The following is a 14,304-nucleotide window of genomic DNA, read 5'->3' as shown; positions in this document are numbered from 1 at the left end:
TCATCTGTGCCTCCTGAGCGCCTCATACAATGTAAATGTCCGAGAAATCCCTTTGAAGTTAATGTATGTATTTCCAGAGAATAATGAATCCCAGGCAATAAATGGATCTACAGAATCTAAAATACTCACTCACTGTCGAAGGGACCTGTTCCAAACCCAGTAATCTACATGATAGATAAAGAAGTGCCTCAATTTTCTAAGGTGGGATGAGTTACTTGACTTCAGTGGCCTCACTATAACCACTGGACCCTCCAATGGTAAGACAGCTCTTCTGAGCATCTCTATGTCCAAGAGCCCCACAAAGCCCATCTCAGGGCCCATTAGAAGATGACCATTTCACTTCTCATCTTCCTTCTTGTCTGAAGATACCACTCACCTTATTTGAAGATATCAAAAGTTGATGACAGAAACCAACAGAACAGATGGATACAATTTTCTGCATTGACTTCCATTCCCTTGGAAAACATTTAACCAGAAATAATGTAATAACTTACCTTCTATTTACCTTCTAAATCTGAAGTCAAGATAATTTCAACACCAGCTGAGTCATCACTTCAGTCAATAGGTCAAAGTCTCTTCCGCTAAATTGATTTCCAGATATTTTCCACTGACTGAAATTATGGGAGTAAGCTAATTTATTTATTCTTTTCATTGTTAACCAAACTCAGTACGTTTTTCTATTTTTTCCCCCATCTTTCTTCAACTATGGCACACAGCTGTGTCTTTTTTTTTTTTTAATTGTATTTATTTATTTGACAGAGATCACAAGTAGGCAGAGAGAGAGAGAGAGAGAGAGGAGGAAGCAGGCTCTCCGCTGAGCAGAGAGCCCAACGCGGGACTCGATCCCAGGTCCCTGAGATCATGACCCGAGCTGAAGGCAGAGGCTTAACCACTGAGCCACCCAGGCGCCCCACAGCTGTGTCTTCTATTAAGAATAAGGATTTGCTCACTTATAGGCAATGCACAGCAGTCAACTTTCTCAGCTCTCTTTGGACCATTTATTCTTTTCGTTTGGGGTTAATAGAGAAAAAAATGATTGGGCTAAATCCAGGCTTCATCGCTGTGTGATGTGGTCAAGTTGCAGAACCTCTCTGAGCCCCTGTGTCTTCCTATAAGGGAGGAAAGATGAGAGCTCCCAAGGAGTTATGATGATTAAAGCACAATGCTTTCCACAGAGTAAAGAGTTGCTAACATTAGCAAGGATGATGACATTTTCTTGAGGAGGAGCTATACAACCCTCAGAAAGCCCAATCTCTCTATCCTTTCTTTAACTCTACAGTGGTTAACCCTGTGTTTTGTTCAGGATGTTGCATGGATGTCAAGGCCATGGTAATAGTAGGAATAGTAGGAATTCTTCCTCCAAACTGGGACTGGGTCTAAAGTGTGACACAGGAGAGGCCTAGAGCATAAGATTTAAGGAGATGCAAACCTGAGGATAAACACCTCCTTAAATTGTACCCCTTCACCCTCTCCTTTGCCCCACCCTAGTCCAGGCCCTACTGTTCCCCCCACTGATTCACGCAAATGCAGTTTCTTTTCGGGGTTTTGATCTGCAGAGCCTGGTCATGGTTATGAGTGCAGGATTGGAGGAGAACTTGTAGAACCCCCTCTCCACCCAAAGAAAGGGAATAATTAATCACCGCTGGTCACTGTGATTTAATAATTTTTGCCATGCTGTAGTCGGGCCCACATCTCCCAATTTTGATGTGTTGGCGCCGACTACAAAAGGCTTTTCCAAAATATCTCCCAGGGCAACTGGTGCTAAGTTACCTTCATAAAAAACCTGATGGGTCCTTGGGCAGGGGTAATTTGCATTCCACTGACCGACGTTTTACATTGCAGAAATAAATTCCAGTCTATCTCCACGAGACAAATGTTACGATAATTTTGTATAATAATTTATAGTTCTTGGCTGATCAGACGTTGCTGGGCCACATAAATCCAGGTGAGCTCCTTTAGGGTAGATGGTGTCTTCTTGTCACTGCGTCCAGGCACCTGGCATCACAGGTAGTGGGTGTTCGATAAACATTTGTTCAATGCCCATATAAATGAAGAAACACCAGGCTTATCAGAAATTAATTCTTGGCCTCTCAGGGCCTAGGCCCTTTTTGTACCAAAAAGGGCAGAGCCAGAAATTCATCCCAGCGATTAAAGCACCAACCACTATAACTTCCTCCCTGTGAAAACCAATCATCCCTCTGGCTTCTGCTGACGTCCACTTACCATGTTCTGTTTTGTCAAAGACTGGGTTTCTAGCTTTCACCTCCATTCTCAAAGTTTGACTTGGTATTTATTGTAGCTCCTTCTACCTCTACCCGACCCCCTAGCTTTACCTGTGTCTGCCTGAAGGACCCCCAACACAAACGCCCCAGCAACTCTGACCCCACCTTGCCACAATCCTTCTTGTCTTCTTTTCTGATTGGTAATTATAAACACAGAGTCAGCCTTGGAAGAGTTCAAATGCATCGCTGCCCTAGGGGAGAGCCCTACTTCCTACTTCAGAGAACCTGGTACCATCCTCAGCTGCCATCTTGAAAACCCCGCCACCAGCCACACGGGGCTCCAGCCAGCAAGTTCTGCCCAGTGCCCTGCTGGGCGTCCAGCGCCCTGCTGGACATGTCCTTCTGGTTGTTGACCCTCTTCTGGCCCTCAGGCCCTTGGGTCTGGTCTCCTCAACCAGCTTGAACAAACCTCTGATATCTTCAATACACTCAGATACAGTGTCAACAGAAAGATCATTGTTTTAGTGCAGTGATGTGGGTCTCGCAGATAAATGCACAGAAAGGTAATTAAAATAATGAGACCAACGAGCAGAAAATGGAGTAAATGCCTATCTCCTGCTGACATACAAGAAGTTGGAGCCAGGTGGATGAAACCAGCCCAAGATCAATCGTAAGTGCATGCATTCAGCTTGTGAAAATCTTCCCACGTTTGAAATTGGTGCCATCAGGCACAGCAAGTACCCACAGCTTCCTTTGGACACCTTTTGCAGCAAGTGCCTTGGAAAACACACCAAAATATCATCTCTGTTCTTTTTCATTGTCAGTAACTAAATGGCAATATTTTTATCTAAGGAAACTGAAAAAAAAAAATTAAGGGAACATTTTATTCAGCTTGACTCTACAGGCATTTCAGTTCCTAAGTATTAGACATGTGGAATAGTTGACATATAGCCAAAGATACTCATAAAATACATTCAAAAAGAGTTCTGATTATTTTCCCACATCTGATTCCCACAAAAGTCAGCATGGAAACAGTAGCAGAGGCAAAGAGGCAATACCCAATGTGACTTAAACCAGCTGAATGGTAGAGACATAAATCAGCACAGTCTTTCCAATCACAGCTAGTGATCTGGCCAGAAAAACTGACAGCTTTAAAAATATCCAAATTTATTTGAATCAATGATTCCACTAGTAAGAATCCACCTTGCAAAAAGAACTAGCTAACCAAAGACTCCTAAATGCAAAAGTTCATTGCAGCCGGTACATGATAATGATCAGCTGATAACAAACTAAATGCTCAGCAATAAGCAAGTGGTTACATACGTTATGACCCACATGAAAGAATCATAGGCAGTCATCACATTTTCTAAGTCTGTTTAATGATGTGGGAATATATTCAAGTTACAGTGTTAAGTGAAAAAAAAGAAGACAAAGTTGTATGTGCCATACGATCTAAATTATATATAAAATAATTCTTTGCATTAAAAAAAAGGACAAGATGAAAAAAAAAGACTATATGATAGACCAGTGACACTGTTAAAAAAGAAGGAAAGAAAAAGAAACCTGGACACTGTTGACCTCTAGATGATGAGATTGTGGATGAGGGCTGTTTATATCTGATAGGGTGACAGGGGAGCTACCTATTACTCTTTATTACAGGCTTTGTTTTTCTAGCATCAGTGAAACAAAACAATAACTCGTGCTTTAGAAATTGTCACCCATGGAAGATCTAAGAACAAAGATACCCAAAGAAAAAATGATCAGAAAGAATGATCAAAGGAAACTTTTTTCTCCCCTCTCCCTACCCTCAGGTTGGGGGTGACTGTGGAACCACCCCAGACCTGAGTGGGAGTCCCAAGGCAGAGGAGACCTGAACCTTGCTTCAGAGGTGGGGGGCAGAGGGGGGTATAGTGGTAGCATGGGGAGACATCACATTGCGGGGAGAGGTCTCCTGTGTGGCGGGATGGCACCAGAGCAGGGGGAGGGTGGGCATGACTGCAGTGTCGGGGCAGATGGGCTTGAGTACAGCTTTGTGAAGCTCCCATGCGTGGGGTGGGCACAAGAGCTAAATTTTCCCAAGGTTAAAAACGGGGGTAGTACTTAGCTGACAAAAGGTCTTTTTTCTAGAAAGGGTCCCAGCGCTGAGATAAAGCGACTCCCGATCAGAGGATGCAGGACGGATGTCTTGCTATGGACAAGATGGGGGCAAGCAGAACAATAGCTTGCAGTTGCGGGGGGGGGGGGGCTGTCGGGTGGATGTACCTGGGCACCAGTGTCAATGGTTACCTGGCGGAAGGGGCCGGGGCAGACCCCAGTCCCACAGGCAAAGACAGATGACTCTCTGTGCCCTACTAAATACATTAAAGTGTTATTTGCATAAGTCTCCCCCTCACCACTCAGGCTTCCTTCTAACCCCAGGGGGCAGAAGAAGCATAAGGGGCCAACCTAGATGGGCCTGGATGGCAACCGAACATACTTCCCCCTTGCTCACCTTTCAGCTCCCAGCAGATCAATAGGATTATGCTTCCTTGCAGAAAGCTTCCCTCTTTTTTTTTTTCAAGGTGAAACATTATTCTCAATATCAGAGAACAGAACAAAACCATCCATGCTCAATGGTGGCCTCTAAACATTTGAGGAACATGTGGGTCTTCACATGAGGGCTTCTTTCCTCCAGGCTAAACCAAGCCAGGTCCTTCCGTGATTTTTTCCCAAGACTCTCACTCTCCTGCCCACCCTCCTGTAGGCCACACCTTGGATGGTCAAGGGCCACTTACAAGCAGTGCCTGAACCAACACTCTGGCCCTGTGCTCTGGCCATAAAAACTCACTTTAATTCTGCTACAGCTGCAGAGGGCATTGCAGAATGTTCTGGGTTCTTATGGTCTTCCAGAGCATCTCAGCCTGTAGTGAAGGATTCGAACTCAGAGCTTTGCCAAGGGAGTGGCTGTTGGACCAGGGCCCCCCTCTGCTGCACTGGTGGGGGGCACTGACCACACCCAGCCACCCAGGAGACCCAGGTCAGTGCGCCTCTGTGCAGGGGCCTGGCCGTGCGGTCCGAGGGAGCAGAGCAGCCCACCCAGCCCTGCCGCGGGGAACTCCTCCTCTCACCCCTGTTCCACACTTCAGGCAGAAATCTCTCTCTTCTTTCCTTCTTTTCTCCAAGGCTCTTACCCAAGATCTTAGCATCTCCCAGAGCTCTTCCTGCTTGCTCTAGACCATCTGTATCCTTGCTACATCTGCGGGCCTTGTTTTCCCTCCAGGAGAAGATCATTCTGACAGAGGATTTTATCAAATTGCTACCTATCCCCACTTTCCCCTTCCAGACCCCATGGCATGCTCTGCTCCCAGAAGGGGGCGCTCCCTCAGGGCTGGCTGTGCCCCTCTTCGCCTTGGTGCACACCTCATCCCCTCCATGTTCCAAGACTTTGGAGCATCTCCACAACACTCCCCTTCCGCCTGCCCCCAGCAGCATTGACTTTGGCAGATTTCTGGGGGACCAGTGATGTCCTAACTTGTTTGCTTTTCCAGAGCTGATGTTTGCAGGGGTTTACTTGGAACCAGAACAGAAATCATCCCACGTCCTTATGCAACTCCTCCAGCAGGCTCCAACAGATAAATAAAGCCCTCAGTGCTCCCCCGGCCTACTTTTTGGAGCAGAGCACCTAGGTTGGTTCCTGGAGCTTCAAGCCATCTGGCCAACTGTTAGGGCCCCTCCAGAACAGCCATGAGGACCCTCACCCTGCTCCTTTGCCTTGCTCAACTCTGGGGTTGCCGCTCTGTCCCCGTTGGGACAGCTCTGGCTTACAGAGAACCCAACTGTGATGACCCAGAAACAGAGCAAGCAGCCCTGGCGGCTGTGGACTATATCAACAACCGCGTGCTTCGAGGCTATAAGCACACCTTGAACCAGATTGACAAAGTCAGAGTGTGGCCTCGGGTAAGTCACCGTGTGTGGAGCTCTGCCAGGTGCCTCCAAGGTCCCATCTCCCAGCAAGAGGAGCCCACAGAGGGGGAAACTCTCTGGTTTCTTCCCAGGAGTGAGGGAGGGAGCAAGGGGGAGGGGGAACAGAGAGGAGGCCTTCTGGGCTGCAGTCATGGGTCTCAGGACGGTGCTAGACAGGGGTGAGGAGATGGGTGAGACAAGAAAAGGCTTCGAATGATATTTTGAACATCACAGGTAGAAAGCATGTCTTGATAGAAAAACCGTATGCACAAGATACAGGGTTCTAGCTGACAGGAACTCACTTCTCTTTCTTTGCTTCTCTTTCTCTGGATGAAGACTGAGAGGGAATGGAACTAACATTTGACGATCAACTGCTCCGTGCCAGGCCACTCCACACACACCATCTCCTGGACCCCTCCCATCCCCCAGTCCTGTATTGTATGCACCGTCCTTGTCTGACATGAGAAGAAACCGAGCCTCTGACATACTAGGGTATTTTGTTGTTGTTCTAGATCTATAATTTGGAGGCATAGGTTTGGGATTTGATTCTAGATCCATGTTTCTTCTCTACACAAGTTACCTCCCAAAGAAAGAGACCTTCATCCCAGAAAGAAATGTCAGCAGGAATGGGGTTTACCTCTTCACACACTACACAAGTAACCACTGCAGTCTGAAGCCAATGATGATAAAGATTGAGCTGGAAAATATGCCTTGGAGGTCAGTTGAGAGATCCGGAGCAGTGAAGAAAAGGTGGATGTCTTCTGCCTGTTTTGAGATTCAGTTTTATATCCCATGAGGGGTAATTCTTTCAGCCAACATTGGTTACAAGCCTTCCATGGGTAAGAACTGTGGCAGGTGCCATGAGAAATATTAAGCGGAACCATCTGAAATTACTATTTTTGTGTATTCAAGGCAGTCAAATATAGCCATTTTAATGGTTCAACCTAATATAAAAGAGAGAAAGACATAGCACCCACAAGAAATTTATAATCCAGAAGGGAGAATCAGGTAAACATCGGGATGTCTAGACTAACACCTGATCTCACAATGGGAAAAAATATGTGAAATCAGGATGGATTTTAAAAGTGCTGTAACCATACTGTAGGGCAGGGGGATTTGGAGGAATCGCCTATTAATTCAGTGGGGGAGGGGCACACAGCGTGCATATTCGAGGGAGAGTCATGAACGGACATTACCATTTTCACTCACGACAGAACTTGAAAGGTACATTTCTTGAGAATCCCAGGAGTACCTGGCTCCTAGTCACTGCAGCCGTGTGTGTTTTCAGGGTTTAACTTGGGCAGTTATGTGCAGACATCATAAAACAGCTTCCTCCCGGAGAGGAGGTTCAGGTACTAGTGACGCAGGCAGAACCTAAATGAAGGGCAAGCAGAGCTGAACTAAAAGGGAGGAAAAAAAAAAAAAGCATACTTGTACCTTCTGCATTTTCCAGGCTTTGGAGAAAAGATACAGAAACAGATGAACCTGCAAAAACACCTCCAAGGATTTACCAACTAGTGACTTCAGTTTCAGCTCCATCTCTGAAGGAGGCTCGCTCTGCCTCCTCCTCCCCAGCAGGGGCCAGTAGAGAGCAGCAACTTTGCATTCAGGCATCTACCCAAAGACAAAAAGCCAAGGACAACTTTTCCCTTAGGAAGGAAAAGAAAATGGGGAAGGAGGGAAAGTAGATGATGATAAGGAAGGCAGAAAGAAGTAGAGGAAGGAGGAAGAAGAAGAGACACTAAGATATTATCCTATGGCACCCTACTTTGCCACTTGAATGAAAAAAAAAATCCAAAGCTGATTTTTGCAAAGGAGTACTTGAAGGGTGAAATCTTAAAAATTAAGTGAGTATCGGGCACCTGGGTGGCTCAGTGGGTTAAAGCCTCTGCCTTCGGCTCAGGTCATGATCTCAGGGTCCTGGGATCGAGCCCCACATCGGGCTCTCTGCTCAGCGGGGAGCCTGCTTCCCCCTCTCTCTCTGTCTGCCTCTCTGCCTACTTGTGATCTCTCTCTGTCAAATAAATGAATAAAATTTAAAAAAAAAAAATTAAGTGAGTATCAACACTCATTTTTAGCTTCCAAATAGAGCTCAGAGTGATGACCTGCCCAAGACCATGGCCCTTTCTTCCTTGCAAACAACCATCGAAAAGCTTGCCCAGCAAACAGGAGAAGACGAGAAAAGCCCTGGCCATCGCCCATGGGCCAGGGCAGAGCTGGGGGAGGTGCCCACTAACAGGAATGACTTTCCCCTCACCTCTCCAACAGGGCTAACTTCAAGCCCAAGGGCTCACACTTTGGCCCACTCTGCGGCATCCGAGGAATAGGCTGCTCACTGCTTCATTCTGTGTCTCCACAGCGGCCAATGGGAGAGGTGTTTGAGCTTGAAATAGACACGCTGGAAACCACCTGCCACGTCCTGGACCCCACCCCTCTGGCCAACTGCACTGTGAGGCAGCTGACGGAGCACGTGAGTGCCCCTCCTCGGGTGACCGCAGGTGGTGCCGATCTGGTTCCCTGCTGGTTCAGCAAAGCACAGGCCCATTTCACCCAGCTTGCCAGTCTCCCTTCATGGCTAGCTGGTGTGCAGTGGCTAAAACTGCCATTGGATGCTGCCTTCCCTGTGGCAGATTTTTACAACAGTTCAACTTTCTTAGAGCCCTTTCTGAAACCAGAGAGCATCACGTTTCAATACCACTCGGGTGAAGGTGATTTCATGAGGCTCATCTCTGACAATATGCCTGAGGGACCACCCCCCCCACCCCCGGACTCCTCATGATAAATGAAAGGCCAGTCCCCCCTGTCCCCCCCGACCCACTCCAGCCCTCACTGTGGGTTTATTTCTCCAGGCCGTGGAAGGGGACTGCGATTTACGGGTGCTGAAACAGGATGGCCAGTTTTCCGTGTTGTTTGCAAAATGCGATTCCAGTCCAGGTAGAGATAATTATTATGATTCTTACTTTTACCTTGCAGAGAGAGTGAGGAAGGGACCTGAATTGTTTTTCAGTGTAAGCGGTTTTAGCCACTTTGTTGGTGAGGAAAAGAAGGAGCCCAATTTCCTGGGACCTGCAACTGTAAAACGGTTTTTTTAAGGAGCTGTCCTCCTCGGAGGTGAAATTCCCCTTGATGAGAGGGGGTCCTGCAGAAATGTCGGCAGGACCGGAGCAGAGAAAGCAGCTGAAGCCACCTGGGGCATGTCCTAGGCCTTTCAAAATAAGCAAGGCCAGGGTGAAGGCCACAAAGAATTACAGCCCACCCTCGTTTCTTCCCGGTGTGCAGACTCCGCCGAGGACGTGCTCAGGCTGTGCCCAGACTGCCCCTTGCTGGCCCCGCTTAACGACACCAAGGTAGTGCACGCCGTGGACGTCGCGCTGACTGCCTTCAACACTCAGAGTAATGGCTCCTATTTTCAGCTTGTGGAGATCTCCCGGGCTCAATTTGTGGTAAGACTAAGACCCCTGGACAGACCTTTGGGCAATTTGGTGGCACTGCAGGAATGTAGGTAGTAGGACAGCTGTGGGGGACAGAGCAGGTGCAGGGGCAGCGACAGGAAGGCAGGGCGGGTGGTGGGAGAAAAAGGAAAGATAGGGTCCTTAGGGGTATGAGCGGTATGAGGACACCGAGTGTCCCAAGGATCTGGAAAGACCCCTCAGCACCTCACCCATGCGGAGCACCCTAACATAAAACAACCAGCCACTGCCTGTCCCGGGCTCCCCAACTCTAGATACCACCGGGGCTTGCTGTGCCGCACGTGGGAGTTCCGGCATTATCCAGAAGCACGGGCTGTGAACTCACGGGTTAGCACAAGGTTGTCCCGCATCACCACTGACCGTGAGCACTTTCAAAATTGGTAATTACGAAGGCGTGAGCCTGCTTACACGGATGGGCGTGTGGTGGCAGGATCCGAAAGTGCCTTTTGAATCACTGGGCCAAAAATTCAGTTGTAGAGTGGATTATTTAGCACATTGATTGCAACAGAATTTTGGTATTTAAGAGAACGCGTCTCCTAGATACTAGCCACGGCATGCTTAGAAATGCATTCCAGGTGTAAGTGATGATTCTGATGAACCAGAATGTGTGATTCTCAGAAACCCCCACCCCAGACGTCGCCAAATAACAGATATTTTATTGTAAGCATTCGGATACTACAAGGAAGGAAAGCACAAGCTTCTTCTCTACTTTTCTTTAGACTTTTTGTTGGATCCCGCTGTCTGTGATAGGATAGGGGGGAGAGGTATTAATCTCTTCACTTGCCCGCCGCCATCTTGGAGTAACCTGAACCTTGGGACTCAAACTGCAGCCCCAAGAGGGAAGGCCATGAATCACTAGATTGTACACCTGAAATTAATATTACACTGTATGTTAAATAGATGAAAAATTTTTAAATTTTTTAAAAAGTGGAAAGTTCAGGGGAGGGAGGGCCCTGGGTTCCCACTCAGGTCAGTTGAAGTGGGCGCTCTCGAAACTCGTCTCTGTCCTGAATGATGGGCGGTGATACCTTTACCTCCTTCCCTTCTGTATACAAGCACTTCAGAACACAGATCCCCAATGACTGACCTGTGGTGGCCACTGACACCATGTTTCCTGGCCACTTGGTGTGTTCTAAAAGAATGGGGCCCCCCAGAGTGAGCAACCCCAGTGCCTTTGCTCCTCCCCTCCAGCCTCTCCTTCCCTGCCTTTCCAGATGAAGTCATGTTGCATCATTAGAATTTTTCTTTATCCTCCTCAGCCTCTTCCACAGTCTACATATGTGGAGTTTGCCGTGGCTGCCACGGACTGTGCTGCTAAAGACGTCACGGATCCAGCCAAGTGCAACCTGCTGGCAGAGAAGGTGAGTAGGCCAGGCCGTGGGGACGGCAAAACTGGCCATAGAACAGAGTGCCCTTACAGCAAGTTAGTATCCTGGGGCTTCAGAGGAGAGAGAACAGTGAAAAATACCACTCCCCGTGGGGCTGGGTTATGCCAGACCTTCCTCTGTGGTGTCACCTCCGCACTTAAGAGCTGTCACCACGTCATCTCCCCACTGGAGACCCTTGGAGTTCAGAGAAAGACAGAGGCTATTTCCTAATTAGGCCAAGTCATACACGGTTGCCAGGAGGGTGTTGTAGATTTTCTAGACACACTTCTAAGATGAAATCTTTGAAATCCTTGATACCATAATGTCTACTTCTAGGAATCTAGTCTAAAGAACAGAGATGTTCGACAGAAATATATCTAATGAGGTGATTTATCATGAATTCAAAATGACCCAAAAGAGAGGTCTTTGAACTAAAATATAGTACATTAATAAACAGAAAATCATACAGACCCTAAAAATTATGTTTTGAAAGAATAATGAGTGATATAAGAAAATGTTATCATATTATAGTGAGTGAAAAACACAGGGTATGAAATGATATAGCCACAATGATCCCAATTTTTAAATAATTTGTAATATGTTTAAAAATAAAAAAATACATGTTAACAAGTTTTCCTGGGTCACCACAATTTCTGGGATGAATGACAATCTTTTTAAATTAATTAATTTATTTTTTCAATCTGTTTCTTTTTAAAAAAGATTTATTTATTTATTTTTAGAGAGCGGGAGAGAGCACAGGAAGGGGAGGGGGAAGGAAAGGGAGAGAATCTCAAGCAGACTCTGCACTCAGCTTGGAGCCCGATGAGGGGCTCGATCCCATGACTCTGAGATCACAACCTGAGCCAAAACCAGGAGTCGGCCACTTACCCAATTGCGCTACCCAGGCACCTCTTATGGGTAATCTCTTACAGTCTCAAAGCATACCTGTAATTTCTGCCTTCTATTTAGAATTACATATTGTATATCTTCTATAAGCAGAAACTAGAAACTTTAGGAGAAAATTTTTTTAAGGAAATAAGAATTGAAGTTTTTCGCCTTGGACGTGGAGTATCAGTGAAACTGGGGGAGAAAATCCACTCTTTAAACCAGTTCAGATAACTCTTCTCTTTCTGTGGGCAGCAATATGGGTTCTGTAAGGCAACACTCACGGAGAAGGTTGGTGGGGAAGATGTGGCCGTGACCTGCACCGTGTTCCAAACCCAGGTAAGAACATAGTGATTATATTTGCCTCCATCCTCAGAACACAGTAATCCTTTAACATGGACGCAGTGTTCGTAAGGACAGGGCATTTGTGCCCTGTCCTTCTGAGACCGATAGCCTAAATAGCTCTGGGCATATGGGATCATCAACAAATGAAAGGTTACTTCCGCCATGCCTTCCCCTCCCGCGAACTAGTGGCTGCTGGACAGAGTCAATGCTCGTGCGAGGCTGACAAGTCCATCTTTCTATGAGCAGGGGCGGGGGTGGGGTGGGGGGGTGGGATTCTGAGTTGCTCAGGTGGCCAGATCTGCCCAGGAGCCCCCCTGTGGCTATAGTAGAAGCTGTAAGGCGGGGTGCTTTTTCTTGTGGGATATATGTGTAAGTCCACCGATCCCATGACAGCTGGTGAGAAAGGGGCTACCACAGGGCAGTCCTGCCTCTGATGACAATCCTTTGCACCCAGGTAGTTTTTTTTTTTTGCCAGATTTCTTGCTAGTAGAAATTATTACTGGGAGAGAATTGGCTGGGATTCCACCCAGAAGCATGTGTGGCCTTGCTGGTGAGGAGAAAGGTAGCTAAGTTGGACATGATCCTCTCTCCAGCCTTTGCCCCCACAGCCCCAACCAGGCGATGCAGTGGCAGATCCAGCGGTGCCTGCGCCTTCCCCGGCCAACCTGCCGGCAGACCCCCTGCTGGTGGGACCCGTGGTGGTGGCACTTCCTGAGGCACCCCTGCCAGGGCACCGGGCACACTACGACCTGCGGCATGCCTTCGCTGGTGTGGCTTCTGTGGAGTCCGCCTCAGGAGAAGCATTCCATGTGGGGAAAGCGCCCAAGGTGGTGCAGCCCAACGTTGCTGTTGCTGCTGGTCCGTTGGTCCATCCTTGCCCAGGGAGAATCAGATACTTCAAGGTCTAGATGTAGGTCAGAGATGAGAAGGTTTGGCCCAGGAACAGATAGCCGCCATTTTGTCCAAGTCTGGGTGGGGGGGGGGGTTGTTTACTATCAAAGCAGGTGCTATACAGGTCCAGACTGATATCAAGTCTTCAGTCCCAACTTTTCATTCTTCAGGGATAGAAGCAGAGAGGCAATGTTAGGTCTCCCAGAAGGTACAAGGTTGGCAACTTGATGGTCATTGTTTAGATGCTAAGTCACCACCATTGTGCTCTCTGCTTCTTTGACCCCACAAAAACACCTGGAATGGGACTTTGAAAGGTGCTCTTGCCAACATCATATATTCTGGTTAATAAAAGTGACTGAAGGACCTTCCTTAATAAAGAAGGTTCTAAGCTGAAATGTGGATATGATTGCTTCTTCTCTCCAAGCTCACATGTGATCTACCTTCAAAATAACCATATCACAAATATCCCTAAGCAAAATCTAAGTGAAAATAGAAATAAAATGGAACAAAAATCAGCTTATATTGTTATGCACAGGAAAAAATGAGACCAGGATCTTCTCACAAGCCATGGAATGAGCCCATTTCTTTATGAGAAAATCATTCTTTTCATTTCATGAGAGTCAGAAAATACTGCTAAAGGATGACACAGTGCCTGAACTTTGTACAAACCAACCATTGGTTTTCCCCAACATCCAGGTAAAGGGGCATGGGTCTTGATAATTAACACAGGAGCTTCACTTTAATGATATCTCTTCATTACTTCTGTTTAAAATAACTGTTGATTGTATTGTATACACTTCCTCTCATGATAGAGGATTGGTCTTTCTAGCCAATCCATTTTAACACCTCAAAGCTCTGGTTTTCTACTATGAACAGAGGAGGGATACTTGGATAGGTAAATCCAGTGGACATTTGTATGTACTATCCACGTGCTCAGATAGCATGAAGGAATAAACAGTTCCTAGGATAGAATGATGTCCAGACAATTTCATTTACTTGCCTCCTAGCATTAAGTTGTTCTGAGTAATCTAAAGTATAGGCCCTTTCAGACAGAATTTTAAAGAGGTGGGACTAACAACCAGTTGAGTGGGTTCACTTGAACCAAGGAAACCAGATCAAGTGTTGATACCTTATTACTGTCTCCTAGAGATTTTGCCAATATTCCAGTAACCAGAAGGAATG

The 14,304-nt window shown here is 46.9% G+C and overlaps 1 protein-coding gene and 1 long non-coding RNA gene across 3 annotated transcripts; one reads left to right on the top strand and one right to left on the bottom strand.

Moving 5' to 3' along the window:
- The first annotated feature begins 5,844 nt into the window (after positions 1-5,844).
- AHSG (alpha 2-HS glycoprotein) lies at positions 5,845-13,517 on the top strand. 2 transcript variants are annotated; one of them, XM_032338255.1, is made up of 7 exons: positions 5,845-6,158; positions 8,524-8,634; positions 9,014-9,098; positions 9,444-9,607; positions 10,894-10,995; positions 12,142-12,225; positions 12,825-13,517. In XM_032338255.1, exons 1-7 carry the CDS (start codon positions 5,946-5,948, stop codon positions 13,137-13,139), a joined length of 1,074 nt encoding a protein of 357 aa, XP_032194146.1. In that variant the 5' UTR covers positions 5,845-5,945; the 3' UTR covers positions 13,140-13,517. The 2 variants fall into 2 exon arrangements, with proteins under 2 accessions (XP_032194146.1, XP_032194153.1); XM_032338262.1 differs by having other exon boundaries at positions 5,850-6,158; positions 12,840-13,517.
- LOC116587668 lies at positions 6,676-10,051 on the bottom strand. The gene is made up of 3 exons (XR_004284543.1): positions 9,960-10,051; positions 7,361-7,538; positions 6,676-6,929 (listed from the first exon to the last, which is right to left on the bottom strand). It is a non-coding gene; the product is annotated as an uncharacterized LOC116587668 (long non-coding RNA).
- Positions 13,518-14,304: the final 787 nt, after the last annotated feature.

The sequence above is a fragment of the Mustela erminea genome, chromosome 1 (genome assembly GCF_009829155.1).
Source record: "Mustela erminea isolate mMusErm1 chromosome 1, mMusErm1.Pri, whole genome shotgun sequence".
Taxonomy (NCBI): Eukaryota; Metazoa; Chordata; class Mammalia; order Carnivora; family Mustelidae; genus Mustela; species Mustela erminea.
The sequence above is the reverse complement of the archived record's forward strand: the minus strand, read 5'-3'. Positions and strand labels throughout refer to the sequence as shown.